This window comes from Schistocerca nitens, chromosome 9 (genome assembly GCF_023898315.1).
Source record: "Schistocerca nitens isolate TAMUIC-IGC-003100 chromosome 9, iqSchNite1.1, whole genome shotgun sequence".
NCBI lineage: Eukaryota > Metazoa > Arthropoda > Insecta > Orthoptera > Acrididae > Schistocerca > Schistocerca nitens.
Window position 1 is genome coordinate 61,419,449 of NC_064622.1, and position 20,659 is coordinate 61,440,107.

Consider the following 20,659-nt stretch of genomic DNA (forward strand, 5'->3'; position numbering starts at 1 on the left):
TTCTCTGTTCGGTACTGCAGAAGAATACACCAATGTCTTTAGTCGGCCCCATAAATAAAAGTCTAAAGGGTTCAGGTCAGGTGATCTGGCTGGCCAAGCAATTAGTCCTCCGCGACCTATCCATCGATGTGGATACGCAGAATTGAGGTACGCCCTTACGTTGCGGCTGTAATGGGCGGGAGCACCATCGTGTATAAACCACATGGTGGCTCGTGTTGCAAGAGGGACATCCTGTAACAATCCAGGCAATTCTCCCTCCAAAAATTCGCAGTACGCGTGCCCATTCAGCCTTGGAGGCAGAACATGAGGTCCGAGTAAGTAATTCCCCACAATACCACACCAAATGTTTATGGAGAATTGATGTTGATATCCACGCACAATTCTCGCGCCAGGATTCTCGACAGCCCACTGGTGCATATTATGCGAATTGATTACACCCGCACGAGTAAACATGGCCTCATCTGTGAATAATATCCGCCGAATGAACATTGGATCATTCAAATGACGCTCTTGTAACCACTGGCAGAATTGCTGATGGCGAGGATAGTCTTCAGGTGTCAATTCGTGCACTTTTTGCAGGTGAAATGGATGCAACTGTTGTCTCCGAAGCAGCCGCCATACAGTAGATTGTGGAAGTCGTACAGCTGCACTAATTTGTCTCGTACTGATAGATGGATCTTGGTCTACCAGGTCCAAAACATGTTCCTCGACGTTCACTGCATGCTCAAGTGGTCGACCTGAATGTGGCCCAGGACGAATGCCACACTCCCGCATACGTCTGTCCACAGATACAACGTCTGATGACTTGGTAACCGTCTTCCTGGAAACAGCTCACTGTACCTTCGTCTTGCTGCAAGTGCATTTCCATCTGCTGCACCATACACAAGGTGCATATCAGCATACTCACTGTTTGAGTACATCATGTGCACGAAACCTTTAGCCTTCCGACGATGAATGAACGACAGGACGTACCTTTCCGTTACCAACAACATCAGCGCCATCTTCCGTACAGTAGGAGTAAACATCACGTGCAAACAAAAACAAACACTATTCATGCAGTTTCGAATCAACTGTTGGGAGATACGTATGTGAATTACGTACCAGAATATGGCATCCTGCTGCTTGCACTGCCGTCGTTTTGATACGGACATGACTTTCGTATTTAACGATAACTCTGGAATTAAACGTTTATGGAAAAACATTTATAGAACATTTTTGTCTTATATTTACCTCACAAATACACCCTTAAAATATTTACATGCATTTTTGAATCACCCTGTATATTGTAATTGTTTTACTATTTGTATATATATATATATATATATATATATATATGTGTGTGTGTGTGTGTGTGTGTGTGTGTGTGTGTGTGTGTGTGTGTGTGTGTGTGTGTGTGTCGGTGTATAATTTGTTTGTTTCGTAAATATTATTTGTATTTTTACGCTGGGTCTTGCCTAGGGAAAGCTGCTATCGAACGATTACATCGATAGGTCGTGTGAAGAATCAAAGTGTGTAGGATCTTTGGTAGTGTTAACTCTGCCGCGTGGAGCGCGGGCAGAGCAGTTGGGGTCTGGCTGGAGTAGCGAGTGGAGCAGGTGTGTGGTGTGACGCTCCCGCGAGTTGCCGCGCTTTCGGGGTTTAGCAGCATGTAATTGCGCTCGACTTGCTATGTTAGTTTCTGGCACGGTGTCGCGGACGGGAAGCATTAGCCGGCGCACATCAAGAGCCCGTTTCGTTTGGTGACTGTGGCGAGAAGAAGGCGCGCCAACATCCAGCTTCTGCAACAGCGACGGCCGACAATGAGTGACTGTCGCCACCTCCTCGATCGACGGCTTCAAACCTTCAATCAACTAACAAGGAAGACTAAAAGCACGTAAAGTTTCAGAACTGTATGGCAGACCTCAGCTTTTCAAATTGTTCCATTTGCCTCGCAAAATTACAGCAACTCAGCCTTTTCCGAAATGAAACCGAGTGTCGTTGAAATTCAGACGCCAGCATTAAAGTACTATCATTGCATTTCATTACTTTAGATTCCAAGTGCAGTTAAAGCATAGCTGGCTACAATAGTTAGATTACACAAGCACAAATTAAGAGTGCGAGTTTTGTTAGCATATTTTAGCTTACCTGTGACTGCAACTCAGCTTGGTACGTACTAAATTTTATTATTGTTAATTATTCAGAATCATTTAATTCAAGTTCAAAGTTAAATCTCTTGTTTCTAAATTGCGTAGAGTCAAGTTGCTTTTGAAATGATTGTTGAGGTAGTCCAAGACTAACCGTATTCTGCTGGATTTCGATGTGCTTCAGAAAGAAAGCTCACTATTAACTTCAGTCACTAAATTAACTTTCGATTTTCCGGATTTATTAATTCTTTTGCTAAATTAAGTCAGAGTGTAGTGAAATTTATTACTTCTGACAAACTTTCAGTTTTCACACTACACGTGTCAACCTTCAGTTGCCACGCTTCTAGTGCTAATTATATGTGTAATAACCTTTCTTTTTCAGTTACTATAGTAATTGTCCTTAGGACAGGCGACCGTGATTTCCCCCAAATCTCAAATATCTAATTACCGCTAGTTAATTGTTGACGTAACGGCCACACATTTACTTTCTTTATTAACTTTACCCCTTTTCAAAATTAATTTCCACCAGTTTCATTTGCATTTTTCCTTTCATTTAGATGTAACCCTTTCCTCCCTCTTTACCGACAGATTAACTTCGGTGACGATTGCTTTCCCAAATTTCCCATTAGGTACACGCGGTTTAATTTTTCACTGTCATTAAGGTCGATAAGTGAGGGGGAGGTTACACCATGTAATTTTCATGCCTAGGCATTTCAAGAAATCTCTTCGAAGAACTTTTGAATTGGTCCAAAACACTTCTGTTATTTGAGAATAATAACATATCATTGACATATAAAGCTATGATGACTAGTTTGGTTTCATCTCTGTGAAAATAGATATATGGATCAGTGTTTGATTTGTACAGTTTCAGTTTTCTTAACACCTCATCAATTTTCTGATTCCAGTTGTTACCAGCCTGTTAGAGTCCATAAACAGCTTTCTTCAGCCCCAATACTTTTCCAAGAGTTGCAAAATTTACTGGTGGAAAGACATAAATTTCTTCCTTTAAGTCTCCATAGAGATAAGCAGTAGTGATGTCAACATGGTCAATCTCCAGCTTTTTTTCGAGCTGCCACAGAAAAGAGATATCTAATAGATACATGCTTGACCAATGGTGCCAAGATTTCCTGATAATCAACATCTTGAACTTGAGCGCATCCTTTTACCACTAGGCATGCCTTAAATGCCTGGTGCACTGCTAGTCCCAGGTTTTATTTTTAACACCCACTTAGTCTTGAGTGCTCTGTCCCCCCTAGGTAGCTCTACTTCTTCAAATGTGTTATTACGAACTAGAGATGAAAATTCTTTCGTCATTGCCTTTTCCCATTTTTCATTATTTGCCCCTTCCAAAGCTTCTTTGACATCAATGTCTTCACCTGGAGATTCTTCTTTCAAATAGTAATTAATGTGATCAGGCATGCCTCGGGTTTTGGTTTTCTGTTTGACCTTTGAGCTTGGTTTTGATTCTCACGACCCTTGTCTTGAGCTTCAGTTTGTACTGAATCACTGTCAAAGGCATAAAAAGGTTGATTATCACTGTCATTTGATTTAACTACTTCTTCAGTTTGTGAAGTATTGATGTCCTGAAGAACCGTTTCTTGTTCCAATCATAAGGCATTTATAGTCTTAGGTTCCTCTGTCTTCAAACTTGAAAAACTCTCATCCTCAAGGAAATTTACATCCCTGCTGACAACTGCCTGCCCAGTCTCCCTATTGATGAAATGATATCCTTTGGTTGCCTGACAGTAGCCTACAAATGTCAACTTCTGTGACTTCTTATCCCACTTCTTGCGATGTGGTTTTGGAATGTGAACCATTGCACTGCAGCCAAAAATTCTCAGATGTGGTAAACAATGCTTTCTCCTATGCCAAAGTTCATAAGGCATCTTATTTCTGAGTGTAACAATATTATGAAAAGGAAAGTTGTCCCTCACCATATAGCGAAGATGCAGAGTTGCAGATAGGCACAACAAAAAGACTGTCACATATAAATAAGGCTTTCGGCCATTAAGGCCTTCATCGACACTAGACATAGACACACACAACCAACTGGTTTCAGTTGCCTGAGACTGCAGTCATGTGTGTGAATTGAATTTGTGTGCGCACACGCCTGTGTGTGTGTGTGTGTGTGTGTATGTGTCTTTTGTTGACAAAGGCCTTAATGGCCAAAAGCCTTATTTATTTGTGACAGTCTTTCTGTTGTACCTATCTGCGACTCAGAATCTCTGCTATATAGTGGGTGGCTCCTTTCCTTTTCATAATATTGTTACATTCTATCCTGGATTATCTCCAAGTGTAGTGGATGGTGAACAATTTGACAGGTATGTAGTTGTAGACACAGCTTCAGCCCATACTCCTTTGATAGGTTAGTATCGAACATCATAGTATGAGCCTTTTCAACCAATGTTCTGTTAGCTCTCTTGGCAGCACCATTTTGCTGTGGACTGTAACATACTGTAAGCTGGTGGATGATACCCTCAGAAGCCAGAAATCCTTTTATTTCATCGTTGACATACTCCTTTCCTTCTTGATATTCCTGCCTGTCTACACCTCCACCATGGCTTTGAATTTTTTAAATATATGTGTTACCTCAGATTTTTTCTTCAAGAAATAAACAAACTTGAGTCTTGAAAAATCATCAATAAATGTGAGAGAATATTGATTTCCACCAACAGACAATGTCTCCATTTGCCCACACAAATCAGAATGTACTAAGTCTAAGATGTGTTTGGAATACCTTTTTGCTAGGTTTGAATGGAAGATGTGTTTTCCTATGATGCACAACTCACAGGGATCCTTAGCCACAATATCTTCATTTAATCCTGTTGAAACCTTTGGCAACTTCAGCATATTTTTGTGATTCATATGTCCTAGCCTGTGATGCCATAAGAATCCACTATCTCATGTATAGTAGCATTGTTTCATTTCACTTGTATTTAAACAATAGATGCAATTCTTAGGCAATGCTTTGGCAATTAGTTCACCTTCTGCATTGTAGATGAAGCCACCTTTTTTGTTAAAAGCCACTTTATGCCCTTTGCTTACAATTTTACTAACTGAGAGCAAATTTACAGTAGTTTGGGATATGAATAATGACAGATGCTTCTACTTCTACTGTTATATCACCAGTATAGAAGGTCAGATCAACACATCCGGTAGTCTCTGCTATGAAGCCATCACAACCCACACTGGTCGTTGAACTATTACATAGCTTGACATTGTGAAGCTCCTTTCCATCATTAGTAATGTGAGTCAAGGCACAGGAATCTATATACCACATATCCTCTCTGTGAAACCATTTGCCATCAACAGCAAGAAAATCTTATTTTGTTTTGCCTGTTTCCTAAATAAATATCCTCATTATTTTTTTAAGAGCTTCCTCCTTTTCGTCCTTGCTAGAACAATATTTACTAATACAATTCGGTTTACTGCACTTGTAGCATTCAATAACGCATTTAGTAGGCCTCTTCTTATTTGTATATAGAGCAGATTCTTCATTTTCATTTATGTCTTTGGGTTTGATGTCTTGTAGCAGTTTCGCTTTAATAGAATCTCCCGTGATAGGTGTGCCACTGTTATCAAGTGCCATGATCATAGACTGAAAATGTTCAGGTAATCCAGCCAGGAGCAAAGTTCCTATCCATTCTTCATTCACCACAGACTTCATTTCATTTAAATTAAATGCAGTCATTATTATACGATCACAGCAGTCATTTACCGACTTGCATTTATCTAATTTGGTAGTGATTAATGATCTACGCAATCCCACTCTACATGTGAGTCCTCAGTCTTCAAACGCCTTTCTAAGGCCATCCATGCTTCTGCTACTGCCTTTGTGTCTCTTATATGGGAATAATTAATCTTGTTGATGAAAAGTATAATCCAGAAATGTGCCTTTTTGACTCTCTTCTTCCAAGAATTGTCCCATTTCGTTGGATCTGAAGTAGCATTTTCAACAAATCCCACAATTCGTCATGGACCAAATACACCTTCATGGCAAATTTCAATGTCAAGTAATTTTCATGCCCAGTCAACTTTTCAACCACTGGAAGTCCAGTTGAGACTGTACCATTCATTTTTAGCTTTGAATGAGAGAAAAAATATCAGCAGTTTGCATGCAAGAATGATCAGCTGGCAAAGTATGAATGATTAACAAACACGTAACTTCCGAACCAGCTCAGGATTTCCGTGGACGACTTCAATTTTAACATTTATAAAACCTTACCTTCACACCTGTGCTGGGCCCATAAACATTTGTTGGGCATTTTTTTTAATATACACATGAAAGCTTTCCAAAACAATGTTTTATTAATTAATCAATATGTGATTAACAACAACTACACACCCCAGACCATATAATAACCATTGAGTAATTATAACACAATGGAGTTAAAAAAAGTGTCAATATCAATTTACATGTCTTAACAGACACTTCATAAGAGGTGATGGGAACAAGGCTGCATGAAAGTTATCAGATTCCAATGCACAAACAATTTATGAAACATTCCACAACTACTTAATAGGTATGTTAAAAGCTAATATTGTTACAAAGAAATAATTTTAAAATGCCTTGGCAAAGCAAATAATTCTAATCAAATTAAGGAAATTCATATAACCATTAATAAACTACAAAATTGTTAAGGCTTTCGTGGCCACTTGTTGACAAACTGCCTATTGGCTTCTGTCTCGGGTTCTTCGGCCGACATTCATCTAATGATTTCTCTGACGTTTCGCCAGCACAAATGGCTGGCATTGTCAAAGCTTCACCCTCCAATGGAGAGTGAAGCTTTGACAATGCCAGCCACTCGTGCTGGCGAAACGTCAGAAAAATCATTAGATGAACGTCGGCCGAAGAACCCGAGACAGAAGCCAATAGGCAGTTTGTCATTAACAAACTGTATAAGAAAGAGCTACAATAGGCTAAACAAAGATACAACACAGTGCCATTAACAAATTCTATAAACTTTTTTCTCATAGAAGCAGTTTTTCCTGATCCTCTCAAACTATCCAAGGTGACTCCAGTCTTTAAGAAGGGTAGCAAATCAGATCCAGCAAGCTATAGGCCAATTTCACTAATTTCAGTAATAAAAGTTTAAAACTCGTCAAATCATACCTTAATAAAAGGAAGCAAGTAGTGCGTTCAGGAAGTCATCTGTCAAACACACTAGGGCTTCAACAGGGTGCTACAGTGATCTAAATTAGGACCACTTCAATTCCTTGTACATATAAACAACTTCCCAAGGTACAGAGATGTAAAGACAAATATGTACGCAGATGATACAATTTTTCTGTCTATAAACTATGTATTTGATACCCTTGCTAGAAGTATGAATTTGGCAAAAGAAAATGCAGTATCATGGTTTAATGTGAATGGTCTACTTTTAAATGAGAAATAGATTGAGAATATGTGGTTGAGTCTAACAAAGACTGTAAAAATAGAAAAACAAAATGCAAAATTTTTAGGTATCATACTTGGCAATAAACTAACATGGAACTCTTATGTGGAACACATAGTAGTTAGGCTGTCAAGAGTTATATTACGAGGTGCATTCAAGTTCTAAGGCCTCCAATTTTTTTTCTCTGGACTGGAAAGAGATAGAAACATGCACATTGTTTTAAAATGAGGCCGCGTTCATTGTCAATACGTCCCAGAGATGGCGGCACCGTACGGCAGATGGAATTTTACCGCCAGTGGCGAGAATGAGAACTGTTTTAAATACTGAAAATGGCGACGTTTTCCTTACTTGAACAGCATGCAATCATTCGTTTTCTGAATTTGCGTGGTGTGAAACCATCTGAAATACATCGACAGTTGAAGGAGACATGGGGGATGGAGTTATGGATGTGTCGAAAGTGCGTTCGTGGGTGCGACAGTTTAATGAAGGCAGAACATCGTGTGACAACAAACCGAAACAACCTCGGGCTAGCACAAGCCGGTCTGATGCCATGATCGAGAAAGTGGAGAGAATTGTTTTGGGGGATCGCCGAATGACTGTTGAACAGATCGCCTCCAGAGTTGGCATTTCTGTGGGTTCTGTGCACACAATCCTGCATGACGACCTGAAAATGCAAAAAGTGTCATCCAGGTGGGTGCCACGAATGCTGACGGACGACCACACGGCTGCCCGTGTGGCATGTTGCCAAGCAATGTTGACGCGCAATAACAGCATGAATGGGACTTTCTTTTAGTCGGTTGTGACAATGGATGAGACGTGGATTCCATTTTTCAATCCAGAAACAAAGCGCCAGTCAGCTCAATGGAAGCACACAAATTCAGCGCCACCAAAAAAATTTCGGGTAACCGCCAGTGCTGAAAAAATGATGGTGTCCATGTTCTGGGACAGCGAGGGCGTAATCCTTACGCATTGCGTTCCAAAGGGCACTAAGGTAACAGGTGCATCCTACAAAAATGTTTTGAAGAACAAATTCCTTCCTGCACGGCAACAAAAACGTCCGGGAAGGGCTGCGCGTGTGCTGTTTCACCAAGACAACGCACCCGCACATCGAGCTAACGTTATGCAACAGTTTCTTCGTGATAACAACTTTGAAGTGATTCCTCATGCTCCCTACTCACCTGACCTGGCTCCTAGTGACTTTTGGCTTTTTCCAACAATGAAAGAGACTCTCCGTGGCCGCACATTCACCAGCCGTGCTGCTATTGCCTCAGCGATTTTCCAGTGGTCAAAACAAGACTCCTAAAGAAGCCTTCGCCGCTGCCATGGAATCATGGCGTCAGCGTTGTGAAAAATGTGTATGTCTGTAGGGCAATTACGTCAAGAAGTAACGCCAGTTTCATCGATTTCAGGTGCGTAGTTAATTAGAAAAAAAATCGGAGGCCTTAGAACTTGAACGCACCTCGTACAGCTGAACAGACTTACGTGCTGTGTGACATCTGAATATGTAAGTACAGTATACTTTGCTTTTTTTTCAATATGTTTTAGGGTATGAGTTAATACTCTGGGGAAACACAAAAAAAGTATGAAATTCTGTTGATCCAGAAGAAAGCAATCAGAGTAATGGCTAAGGTAGATAATAGGATACATAGTAAACGATTGTTCATTGAATACAGAATATTAACAGTTATTAATCTATATATTCTGGATAGTGTTAACCATATATTGTTGAACTACCAAATTTAGGTGTAAAAAATCAAAGGTATGACAACAGTACAAAAATCTGTACTTCTCTCCTCTTGCTACAAAACAGATTAGCAAAAACTAACAATAGTCATATGTACATGGCAATTAAAATACGTAACAAATTGTCTAAACATACCTCAAGCATGCCAGTCAAAGTATTTAAGGAAAAGTTACACAACTTCTCATTAACTAACTCATTCTATTCATTAGAAGAATTTTTAGAAATCCCAATATCAACTTAAATATGTAAAAATTTATAAAATTCATAGGTTAAGTGAACTGACAAAGTCTATTGTACACAATAATGCTGAATGACTAATAAAGAATCTGAATCTGTATATGGTTGGTATATTGTGACACAGGTAATTTGCTTAATCCAAAAAATGTTTTAATTAATATTAATTGATAGGAACACTGATGCAAACACATTAATAACTTATAAGATACATTGACCTGTAAGATCTTTAACTGTTCTGAACAAAGCAAATATTATGATTCTCCTTTCCAAAATTTCCAATCAAGAACAGTTAGCAATATTACATGTGAACAAAAAAGATATACACTTAGACATTTTAGAAGAAATGGAGATTTTTGTGTCAAGACAGAACAACACTGATGGTGAATTTCTCATCTGGTGTTTGCTGTACTGCCTTCCTGAAATCCTACTAATGCCTGGCACTTAGCTGCAGTATCAAAATGCTGTCATGTGCCATCCTCTCCATCCTAGCATGTTGTTGTTGTTGTGGTCTTCAGTCCTGAGACTGGTTTGATGCAGCTCTCCATGCTACTCTATCCTGTGCAAACTTCTTCATCTCCCAGTACCTACTGCAACCTACATCCTTCTGAATCTGCTTAGTGTATGCATCTCTTGGTCTCCCCCTACGATTTTTACCCTCCACGCTGCCCTCCAATACTAAATTGGTGATCCCTTGATGCCTCAGAACATGTCCTACCAACCGATCCCTTCTTCTGGTCAAGTTGTGCCACAAACTCCTCTTCTCCCCAATCCTGTTCAGTACCTCCTCATTAGTTATGTGATCTACCCATCTAATCTTCAGCATTCTTCTGTAGCACCACATTTCGAAAGCTTCTATTCTCTTCTTGTCCAAACTATTTATCGTCCATGTTTCACTTCCATACATGGCTACACTCCATACAAATACTTTCAGAAATGACTTCCTGACACTTAAATCTATACTCGATGTTAACAAATTTCTCTTCTTCAGAAACGCTTTCCTTGCCATTGCCAGTCTACATTTTATATCCTCTCTACTTCGACCATCATCAGTTATTTTGCTCCCCAAATAGCAAAACTCCTTTACTACTTTAAGTGTCTCATTTCCTAATCTAATACCCTCAACATCACCCGACTTAATTCGACTACACTCCATTATCCTCGTTTTGCTTTTGTTGATGTTCATCTTATATCCTCCCTTCAAGACACCATCCATTCCATTCAACTGCTCTTCCAAGTCCTTTGCTGTCTCTGACAGAATTACAATGTCATCGGCGAACCTCAAAGTTTTTATTTCTTCTCCATAGATTTTAATACCTACTCCGAATTTTTCTTTTGTTTCCTTTACTGCTTGCTCAATATACAGATTGAATAACATCGGGGATAGGCTACAACCCTGTCTTACTCCCTTCCCAACCACTGCTTCCCTTTCACGTCCCTCGACTCTTATTACTGCCATCTGGTTTCTGTACAAATTGTAAATAGCCTTTCGCTCCCTGTATTTTACCCCCGCCACCTTTAGAATTTGAAAGAGAGTATTCCAGTCAACATTGTCAAAAGCTTTCTCTAAGTCTACAAATGCTAGAAACGTAGGTTTGCCTTTCCTTAATCTTTCTTCTAAGATAAGTCGTAAGGTCAGTATTGCCTCACGTGTCCCAGTATTTCTACGGAATCCAAACTGATCTTCCCCGAGGTCGGCTTCTACTAGTTTTTCCATTCGTCTGTAAAGAATTCGTGTTAGTATTTTGCAGCTGTGGCTTATTAAACTGATTGTTCGGTAATTCTCACATCTGTCAACACCTGCTTTCTTTGGGATTGGAATTATTATATTCTTCTTGAAGTCTGAGGGTATTTCGCCTGTTTCATACATCTTGCTCACCAGATGGTAGAGTTTTGTCAGGACTGGCTCTCCCAAGGCCGTCAGTAGTTCCGATGGAATGTTGTCTACTCCGGGGGCCTTGTTTCGACTCAGGTCTTTCAGTGCTCTGTCAAACTCTTCACGCAGTATCGTATCTCCCATTTCATCTTCATCTACATCCTCTTCCATTTCCATAATATTGTCCTCAAGTACATCGCCCTTGTATAGACCCTCTATATACTCCTTCCACCTTTCTGCTTTCTCTTCTTTGCTTAGAACTGGGTTTCCATCTGAGCTCTTGATGTTCATACAAGTGGTTCTCTTATCTCCAAAGGTCTCTTTAATTTTCCTGTAGGCAGTATCTATCTTACCCCTAGTAAGATAAGCCTCTACATCCTTACATTTGTCCTCTAGCCATCCCTGCTTAGCCATTTTGCACTTCCTGTCGATCTCATTTTTGAGACGTTTGTATTCCTTTTTGCCTGCTTCATTTACTGCATTTTTATATTTTCTCCTTTCATCAATTAAATTCAATATTTCTTCTGTTACCCAAGGATTTCTACTAGCCCTCGTCTTTTTACCTACTTGATCCTCTGCTGCCTTCACTACTTCATCCCTCAAAGCTACCCATTCTTCTTCTACTGTATTTCTTTCCCCCATTCCTGTCAATTGTTCCCTTATGCTCTCCCTGAAACTCTGTACAACCTCTGGTTCTTTCAGTTTATCCAGGTCCCATCTCCTTAAATTCCCACCTTTTTGCAGTTTCTTCAGTTTTAATCTACAGGTCATAACCAATAGATTGTGGTCAGAGTCCACATCTGCCCCTGGAAATGTCTTACAATTTAAAACCTGGTTCCTAAATCTCTGTCTTACCATTATATAATCAATCTGATACCTTTTAGTATCTCCAGGGTTCTTCCATGTATACAACCTTCTATCATGATTCTTAAACCAAGTGTTAGCAATGATTAAGTTGTGCTCTGTGCAAAATTCTACCAGGCGGCTTCCTCTTTCATTTCTTAGCCCCAATCCATATTCACCTACTACGTTTCCTTCTCTCCCTTTTCCTACACTCGAATTCCAGTCACCCATAACTATTAAATTTTCGTCTCCCTTCACTATCTGAATAATTTCTTTTATTTCATCATACATTTCTTCAATTTCTTCGTCATCTGCAGAGCTAGTTGGCATATAAACTTGTACTACTGTAGTAGGTGTGGGCTTCGTATCTATCTTGGCCACAATAATGCGTTCACTAAGCTGTTTGTAGTAGCTTACCCGCGTTCCTATTTTCCTATTCATTACTAAACCTACTCCTGCATTACCCCTATTTGACTTTGTGTTTATAACCCTGTAGTCACCTGACCAGAAGTCTTGTTCCTCCTGCCACCGAACTTCACTAATTCCCACTATATCTAACTTTAACCTATCCATTTCCCTTTTCAAATTTTCTAACCTACCTGCCCGATTAAGGGACCTGACATTCCACGCTCCGATCCGTAGAACGCCAGTTTTCTTTCTCCTGATAACGACATCCTCTTGAGTAGTCCCCGCCCGGAGATCCGAATGGGGGACTATTTTACCTCCGGAATATTTTACCCAAGAGGACGCCATCATCATTTAATCATACAGTAAAGCTGCATGCCCTCGGGAAAAATTACGGCCGTAGTTTCCCCTTGCTTTCAGCCGTTCGCAGTACCAGCACAGCAAGGCCGTTTTGGTTATTGTTACAAGGCCAGATCAGTCAATCATCCAGACTGTTGCCCTTGCAACTACTGAAAAGGCTGCTGCCCCTCTTCAGGAACCACACGTTTGTCTGGCCTCTCAACAGATACCCCTCCGTTGTGGTTGTACCTACGGTACGGTTATCTGTATCGATGAGGCACGCAAGCCTCCCCACCAACGGCAAGGTCCATGGTTCATGGGGGGCATCCTAGCATGTTACATCTAGGTGGCATTGTTTTTGGTAAGTTGTTTAGCTGTTAGGGCACCAATTCCACATAACATCCTAGCATGTTATGTGGAATTGGTGCCCTAACAGCTAAACAACTTACCAAAAACAATGCCACCTAGATGTAACTGTGCATCTCACATTCATTTTTAATAATGAATGTAAATGAAAGATTACTTTATTTCACTTAACCCACAATGTCCTTGTTTAGTGTATTCAGATGACATAAACACTATTCAAAAAATTTAAATTATACATATGTCATGCAAACACAATAGAGAGACTTACATTGAACAAAAAACTTGTCAATTTCAATGAAGAGGCGTCTCTGGTCACGAAGTAACATTGGAAGACCCCTTTCATCAAACTTTGGTGCCATGAAAATTCTCACAGTACCTATTCTTGGAGGTCCATTGTTATCAACCTAAAAAAATTAACAGAAACATTTAAAATTAAATGCAGTGTTGATAGCTTCTGGAACAATGGGCTCCTTCTTCATGGAGGAAAGATGAATTGCTTGGTGGAGTATGGAAAGTGAAGGGGAATAAGTCACACAGATAAGACAAAAGTATCAACAGGACTAGGAGTTTGAAGTTAGTTAATTAGTAAGTACTGCACCAGTTTCACTTCAGAGTGATAGGAAGAATGGTGTGAGAAGTCAAGATAGGTTAGAAGAGGAAAAGAAAATGAAAGATGAGAAGAATAACACAGCTTAAGAATATAAAGAAAGAAAAAAAGGAAAAGAGGGAGGGGAAGCAAAGAGAGGGGAAAAAACAAAGAAGTACTGCTATAATGTGAGGGAGAAAGCGTAAAGAATGAAATAGCATAAATTTCTAATAAAACACCATAAAGAAATAGGAGAGGGGGGTGGCTCAGGCTAATGAGATTAAGTTTAGGAGTGTGAGAGAATGTATTGGATGGCAAGTCCCCATCTCTTGAGCTCAGGGAAGCTAGTGCTGATTGAGGGTGGGGGGTGAGGAGGAGTGGCGGGGGGGGGGGGGTGGGGGTTGATGCAAATGGCCCACGTGTTACAGGAGGCACCCAGATCCTTGGAGCAGAGCATAGAGCATGGTGAAAAACTAAGTAATGGATATCACAAGCAAATGGTTCTTCCATGTCCATTAATGCATGCTGTCAACTGGCTGTCTCTGTACAGAAAGCTATGTAGCAAATCCATCAAACAAAAAAATGGTTGCACTACATTTAATGTTGTAAATGGTGGTGGCTTCTGCAATGATACAAGTATTTTCATGGGAATGACTGCAGAGGTAGGAACTTTGGGGATAGAGGTGGTGGTTTGTGAATATCTCACAGTTTAACAAGGACATAGTCTGAGTTAGGAGGGTAACAGATGGCAGGTGGTGTGGAGAATAATAGTGGCAGATGGTTTCATTTCAGGACTGCACTTCAGAAAGACATAGCCCTTGTGGGTTAATCTGCTGAGACAATTAAGGCCTGGGTGTGCTCGGGTGATTGGAGGGAGGGGGGAGGAAGAGGAGGGAGGAAGATGGTATCACCAGCCCCTTAAAGCTAATGAGAGAGAGCAAGAGAAAGAGAAGTGGAGGGAAGGGGCAACTACCCGGGAGATTAACTGAATTCTGATGCAAGCCTCTTTGACATGGAAGTGAGCATCTGGGAAATAGAGCAAGCTCGAAGCTTTCCCTCTGCTCTTATGGCACTCCTAGTAATAACTACATTTATTTCTCTTTCCTAAGTTCCATTTAAATATAGTTATCCACAATGAATATATGTAGTGTGTACCCAAATCTGTAAAAATTTTATTCAGACTATATGTTATGTAAAGTCAGTATCAGGAGTTAATTGTCAGTATAACAAAACCAATTGAAATAAATTTAATTTCTTTACCAATTGAAATAAATTTAATTTCTTTACCAGCTTCGAGCACTTAGTGCCCTTCTTCGGAAAGATATACTTATTGCATTGTTTGCGAGTGTCAACTATAATACATATACAGCACAATGCTATGGTCTGTACAAAATTACAGTAGTATATTTAGGTTTACTGAAAACTGTTAATGAAGGATAACTAATAATTGATAATTGCACATTTTGAGTGTGCTAATCCGTAATTTTGTAAACATTGATGTATGCCACTAGTAAGCTGTGACTCCAGACTTTATTGTAACGTGTTTTCATTTTCCCGAAGGTAATTAATTTAACACATAGTTAATAATAAAGTCAGGGACACCCAAAACTACTGTTGCCTTTCGTGCCATTATACCTGCTCAATTCCCAAGTTTGACACTACACTTTTGTCGTTCTACATTTTCTGGACCAAATGACATCCATCATTAATCAGTTAAGTCACTAATTAAGAATTTGCATAAGTTACAATAATTTCCAATACTGTATTCCCAAATAGGTAATTTGCAGGATAGACACACAAAATAGTTCTGTAATTTTTATTACTTTGTTAACTAACACGTAATTATGTACACCGAATTATTGCCTCAATATTTAGCTCATCAGCTTTAGTAATTTCAGCCCAGAAGTCTTAGGAAAAATTATGTAGTATCCAAAATTCCATAATATTTTTGCACCAGTTTATTAACACCCTTCCCTCTCAAAAATCATCAACCTGACACCACACACCCGTACGACTGAGTATCCGTGTTGGTGTTCATGATTATGTAATGGAGTTGGAGCCTGGAAAAAGTTTAATGAAAGTTTTATTTTTTCATACTAAATTCTCCAGTGAGAAAAATAAAAGTTGGTCCACCATCATATCTGGAACAATTCACTTGTCCTTGTCAGTTCTTTTGTCAACAACATGTATGTGTGAAATATCTATGGGAAATTCTTTGTTTATTGCAAACATAAACAATGTTCACCAAACTATACTTCGTAAATATTTTTGTTCTGTGCCACACTAAATGTTTATGGTGACTTCAGCTGTCTGTTTCTATAAACTGTGATTTATGAAATGAGGAGAGCCAAAATAAGTATTCCCACTAAAACTATCACTGGATAGTGGTTAGCTTCTTTCTTTTTAAGTATGAATGGAAGCATTAGAGGTGTTTTTATAGTCAGTTTAAAGATAATAAAAGTGTGCCAACATGAAACTAAAAAACACTGGTGTTGCGTTCATTATTGTATAACAACTTTCAATACCCAAAAGTTTTCAGTGTTGAGATGATGACCTGGAGGCAGAGGTGCTACTGGGAATGAGAAGATGAGACCCAAACCAGGTTAGTACTGCTTCACGTAGTTTTGGCCTAGGAAAAGGGCTCAGGAATTTTTTAAAATAGGGAACAGGAGTTAAAAACTTAATATAATGTTATTGTCACTATTGACTTTTATTATATATGGAAACCTTGACCAAAGAGAGTGAATATAACATTTAGCATGAATATCAGAAATGGTACATGTAACTAACTAAAAATATTACAAAAGTTTAATTGTACTTTCTCTGTATAACAGGCCAACTATGAAAACTGTGGCAGTACTCAAAAATGCTACGATAAAAATACAGCCTTCACTATGGTCTATACTACTTCCCTTATCTAGATATAAGTAAATATTCTGTTTCAAAACTATATTGTAGCCTAATGGTATGAGGTGTGTGAGAGATTCAGAAATTTTAATACAAGTTATGAATCAAGCTTAGCGTCATTGTAAGCCAAGAATGAAAATTTATGAGGTAAAAGAAACAGCACCAAAAGAGATAACACGTGACTATGGACTGCCTCACACAAGTAACTATTGTACAACTAATAACAAAATCAATATTAAATTTGACAAGTAGCCCACATTATCCTTGAAGTATTTTAGTTATAAAGCACTTACCAAAAATCGAGTGACAAACGGTGCATGTTGCAAATGAGTGAACCGAACTAGTACCGAGCCTCTTGGTGCGAAATCCAATCCTCTTGAAAGATCTATATCATTTTGTTGCCAGAATGTGAGAAATTCATTCTTTGATACATTCTGTGACATAACTTCCACAGCAGCAACTCGAACTCCATCAAAGTTGAGCTGCATGTTACAAAATAAAAAATCTGTTACAACAATGGAACTATGTAACACAGTATTACAGTAACCAGGAATTTTGTTTATCTAACTACTACTGAGATGCCCTACTTGATTTTTCTGTTTAATTTTTGCTTTTTTACAGGAACAACATAATGGATAAATAATTATTGGCAGAGTGAGGGAGTAATGATAAGATACAGTTGTTACACAGAAATAACAAAATGGATTCCTGGGTGCTGAAACTCCACAGACCTTTTCTAGAGCAGGAAAGAAAAAGAGAGGGATGAACTTCTGCATCCTCAGAAATTTATTCAGTAATATCACAATCACAAAATGCTATACAGACAATAAAAATAAACCACTGTGTTTCAATATGAGATGTGCAGGTTTACTAGCAGTCTCCAGCATAAAATGGGCATTTTTTCTTAAATAAAAGTTAACAGGTCAAACATTACAATTTCATCTATTGCTTTTATGAACAATTTAAGCTTATGCTATTCAGTGCAGAGTTATTTGATTTAATCACTATGTCAATTCTGAGCCTGAAGATTATGATAGCTGTGATTCTTCCTTGCCTACATTTTCAATTGAGACATTGCAGAGATTTAACATTTATTGGACACTAACTGACGCTATCTACAGTAGTCCAAATTATACAAAAGTGGAATTTATGGACATCAAGACTGTTTCAGCCAAAATATGTACAACATATGTTTATTGCAACATTTTGATCATATAACTCGTGTGTTGATGCACAGCCTACAGGGAGATGTACAAAGTAATTTTCTCCCTAAATCATATAACAATCTTTGGTATTGTTGTTACTTCAGTTCACCTGAAGTCTAAACAAAAATAAATAAAACTTTGCAATTTGATACTGACCACACCTTTAGCTGTCAAGAATCTATAAGCAAGCTGCGGAAAACATAATTTAATATAATTGGATAGGTAATAAATCTACTCACCAAGAACCAGCAGGTGAACACACATATAAAAAGAGTTTTAAGTATGCAGGCTTTTGGAGCCAGTGGCTCCTTCTACTGGCAGAAGGGCAGAAGGGGAAGGGAGACTGTGAAGGAAAAGGACTGGAGAGGTTTAGGTGAAGAGTTAGAGTTTGGAAGTCACCCCGAAGCTCGGGTCAGGGGAGGCCTACTGGACAGGATGAGAAGGAAAGGAGTTTTTTTTTTTCCATCCAATTACATTATTTATATCTTAAGAACATTAATTAGTGTCTTTCATATCTTTACTGCATCTATAGCATAGGCTCTCACTTAAAATCTTATCTGATAAGCATGCTCTCACGCAATATTTGCATCAATTGCTTTATAGGCTGCTAAGGGTTCTCTGAAGAGAGCTCTTGGTCACTTGGAACAACTTCAATGAAATTTCAAGTATGATAAGAAGTTTGTTTAGAGTTGACAGCCATCCTGGTGAAGGCATTCGAATATCATAGCTTTTTATTACATTTTTCTCTTGCTCATTTTGGATGTGTGCCTATTTGTGATAACATAGCAAGTTTGCATAATCTAAATAATAAATGTCTAATACTAGAAGAGATACAATCCAAAACATATAAGAGTTTTGGTAAAGCAGTTAGGATGACTTCCTTTAGTTTATCTAAAGACAGTCTGATTACTGAATTTCATTGGTGGCAAACGAAATATTGTAGTTTTTTTTCTTCATTCTTTGGTTGTGAATATTACTTGTAAACCGCTGAAGGAAAGAATTATATTCCCTTCTTTACAGGTAAGGGGGTATATGCCTAAGAGGTGTGCTAGTTAAGAAAATGGCAGTACGTGAAAGGGTGCGCTGGAAGAATCATGCGGGCTGGTTGTAATATACTAACCCCAAAAGTTAACGACTATATTAACATTCAAAGCAGGCTAATACCTGACAAACTGCCTATTGGCTTCTGTCTCGGGTTCTTCGCCCGACGTTCATCTAATGATTTTTCTGACATTTTGCCAGCACGAGTGGCTGGCATTGTCAAAGCTTCACCCTCCATTGCCGGTGGTGAACCCGAGACAGAAGCCAATAGGCAGTTTGTCAACAAGTGACCACGAAAGCCTTAACAATTAGGCTAATACCTCTTAATCGAAGAGGGTCTGGACTGGATGGATCATGGATGGCTGGCAACCTTTGTTTGACATCATCCAACGGTGTGGGAAAAACGCTTCAATGGCGTGCTTTGCAAATTGGCCTAGTAGTCCTGGCACACACTGCACATCACTGCAGTATTTGCACTAGACTGCATGCAGTATTCCAACTGCTGATACCAGGGAGATGAATTGGGCATCTGGTATCAGACTTTGTACTCCTGTAGGCAGTAGAACTACCTCAAGAAGATGCAGCTCAGGAAGGTGGCGTGGAAAAAATGCAATAGCACTCATCTCTTTAAAAGGATTGTGACAGGACAACAGCAACGAGTGCAGGATAAGTGTTCTGTGGTTCACGCATACCCTGGCAAAGTGTGGTGGACAGCAACACAGATCATGTGGTGTTGCAAGGGCAAGCTGCTAAATGCACGGCCAGGGATGCTGCCTTGTCGGAGCGGAACAAGAGACTGGTCGAGTGATGGTTTGACATGCCCAGCATCCAGAAAGCATGGCCGTCTTAAGTTCTCCCTACAGCAGAAGTGACCAGCGAGGGTGGTGTGTGGCTGGTTTCTGGTCTATGCAGCCTGTCATCTTCTGCTACAGATGGAGGCAAGGGAAGAAGTCACCACATAGTTCCCTCCTTTTGAGAGTAAAACACCGGTGCCAACTGTGCAGAGGGATGCTTGAAGGTGACTGACAATGCTTGCTGTGGGGCAAGCATGGGTTGTTGCTGGTGTGCTCATGCTATGGTTTCCAGTGAAAGCAGGGGCAGGGGCAGATCCTGCACATGGTGTAGGGAGCATGTGAAGTAGTGTCACTGCTCCAATGGTGCAGGTGCTAGTGGCAGTGGTGATGACACTCTATTGAGCATGGCGGGCGCCTGTGCGGGGTAAACGAGGGGGGTAGTGCGGTGGCGGCATCAGGGTCCCGGCGGGCGCCTGTGCGGGGTAAATGAGGGGGGTAGGGGGGTAGTGCGGTACTGGGAGGTGTGTCACTCATGTAGTCAGTTGGTGGTGGACCAGAGGCAGCGTCAGTTGGTGGTGTGCCGGACATGGTACCGGGGGTGGCATCAGCCAGTGGCACATCAGGAACACCAGAGAGGACAGTGTTGGCCTGCATTGTATCGGGCGCATTGTTGATGGAGCTGTGGCTAGATCCAATAGTAGATGAGGGTAACTCTACCTCGATGGTGCTGAGCTCGTTGGTTGGAGGGGGCTCTAGGATGTAGGCTGGCTTGAGCCTACCTGTGGAGATGGTTGTCATGA

General features: G+C 39.9%; 1 protein-coding gene across 1 annotated transcript in view; it reads right to left on the minus strand.

Annotated features, from left to right (window-relative positions):
* Positions 1-20,659, minus strand: part of LOC126204000 (phenoloxidase 2-like) — a 274,659-nt gene that overhangs the window by 88,321 nt on the left and 165,679 nt on the right. The window contains exons 10-11 of the mRNA XM_049938431.1: positions 17,113-17,301; positions 13,595-13,730 (exon numbers count right to left, since the gene is read on the minus strand). Of these exons, the coding sequence (XP_049794388.1) occupies positions 13,595-13,730; positions 17,113-17,301 (325 nt within the window). The remainder of the gene's footprint in view (positions 1-13,594; positions 13,731-17,112; positions 17,302-20,659) is intronic.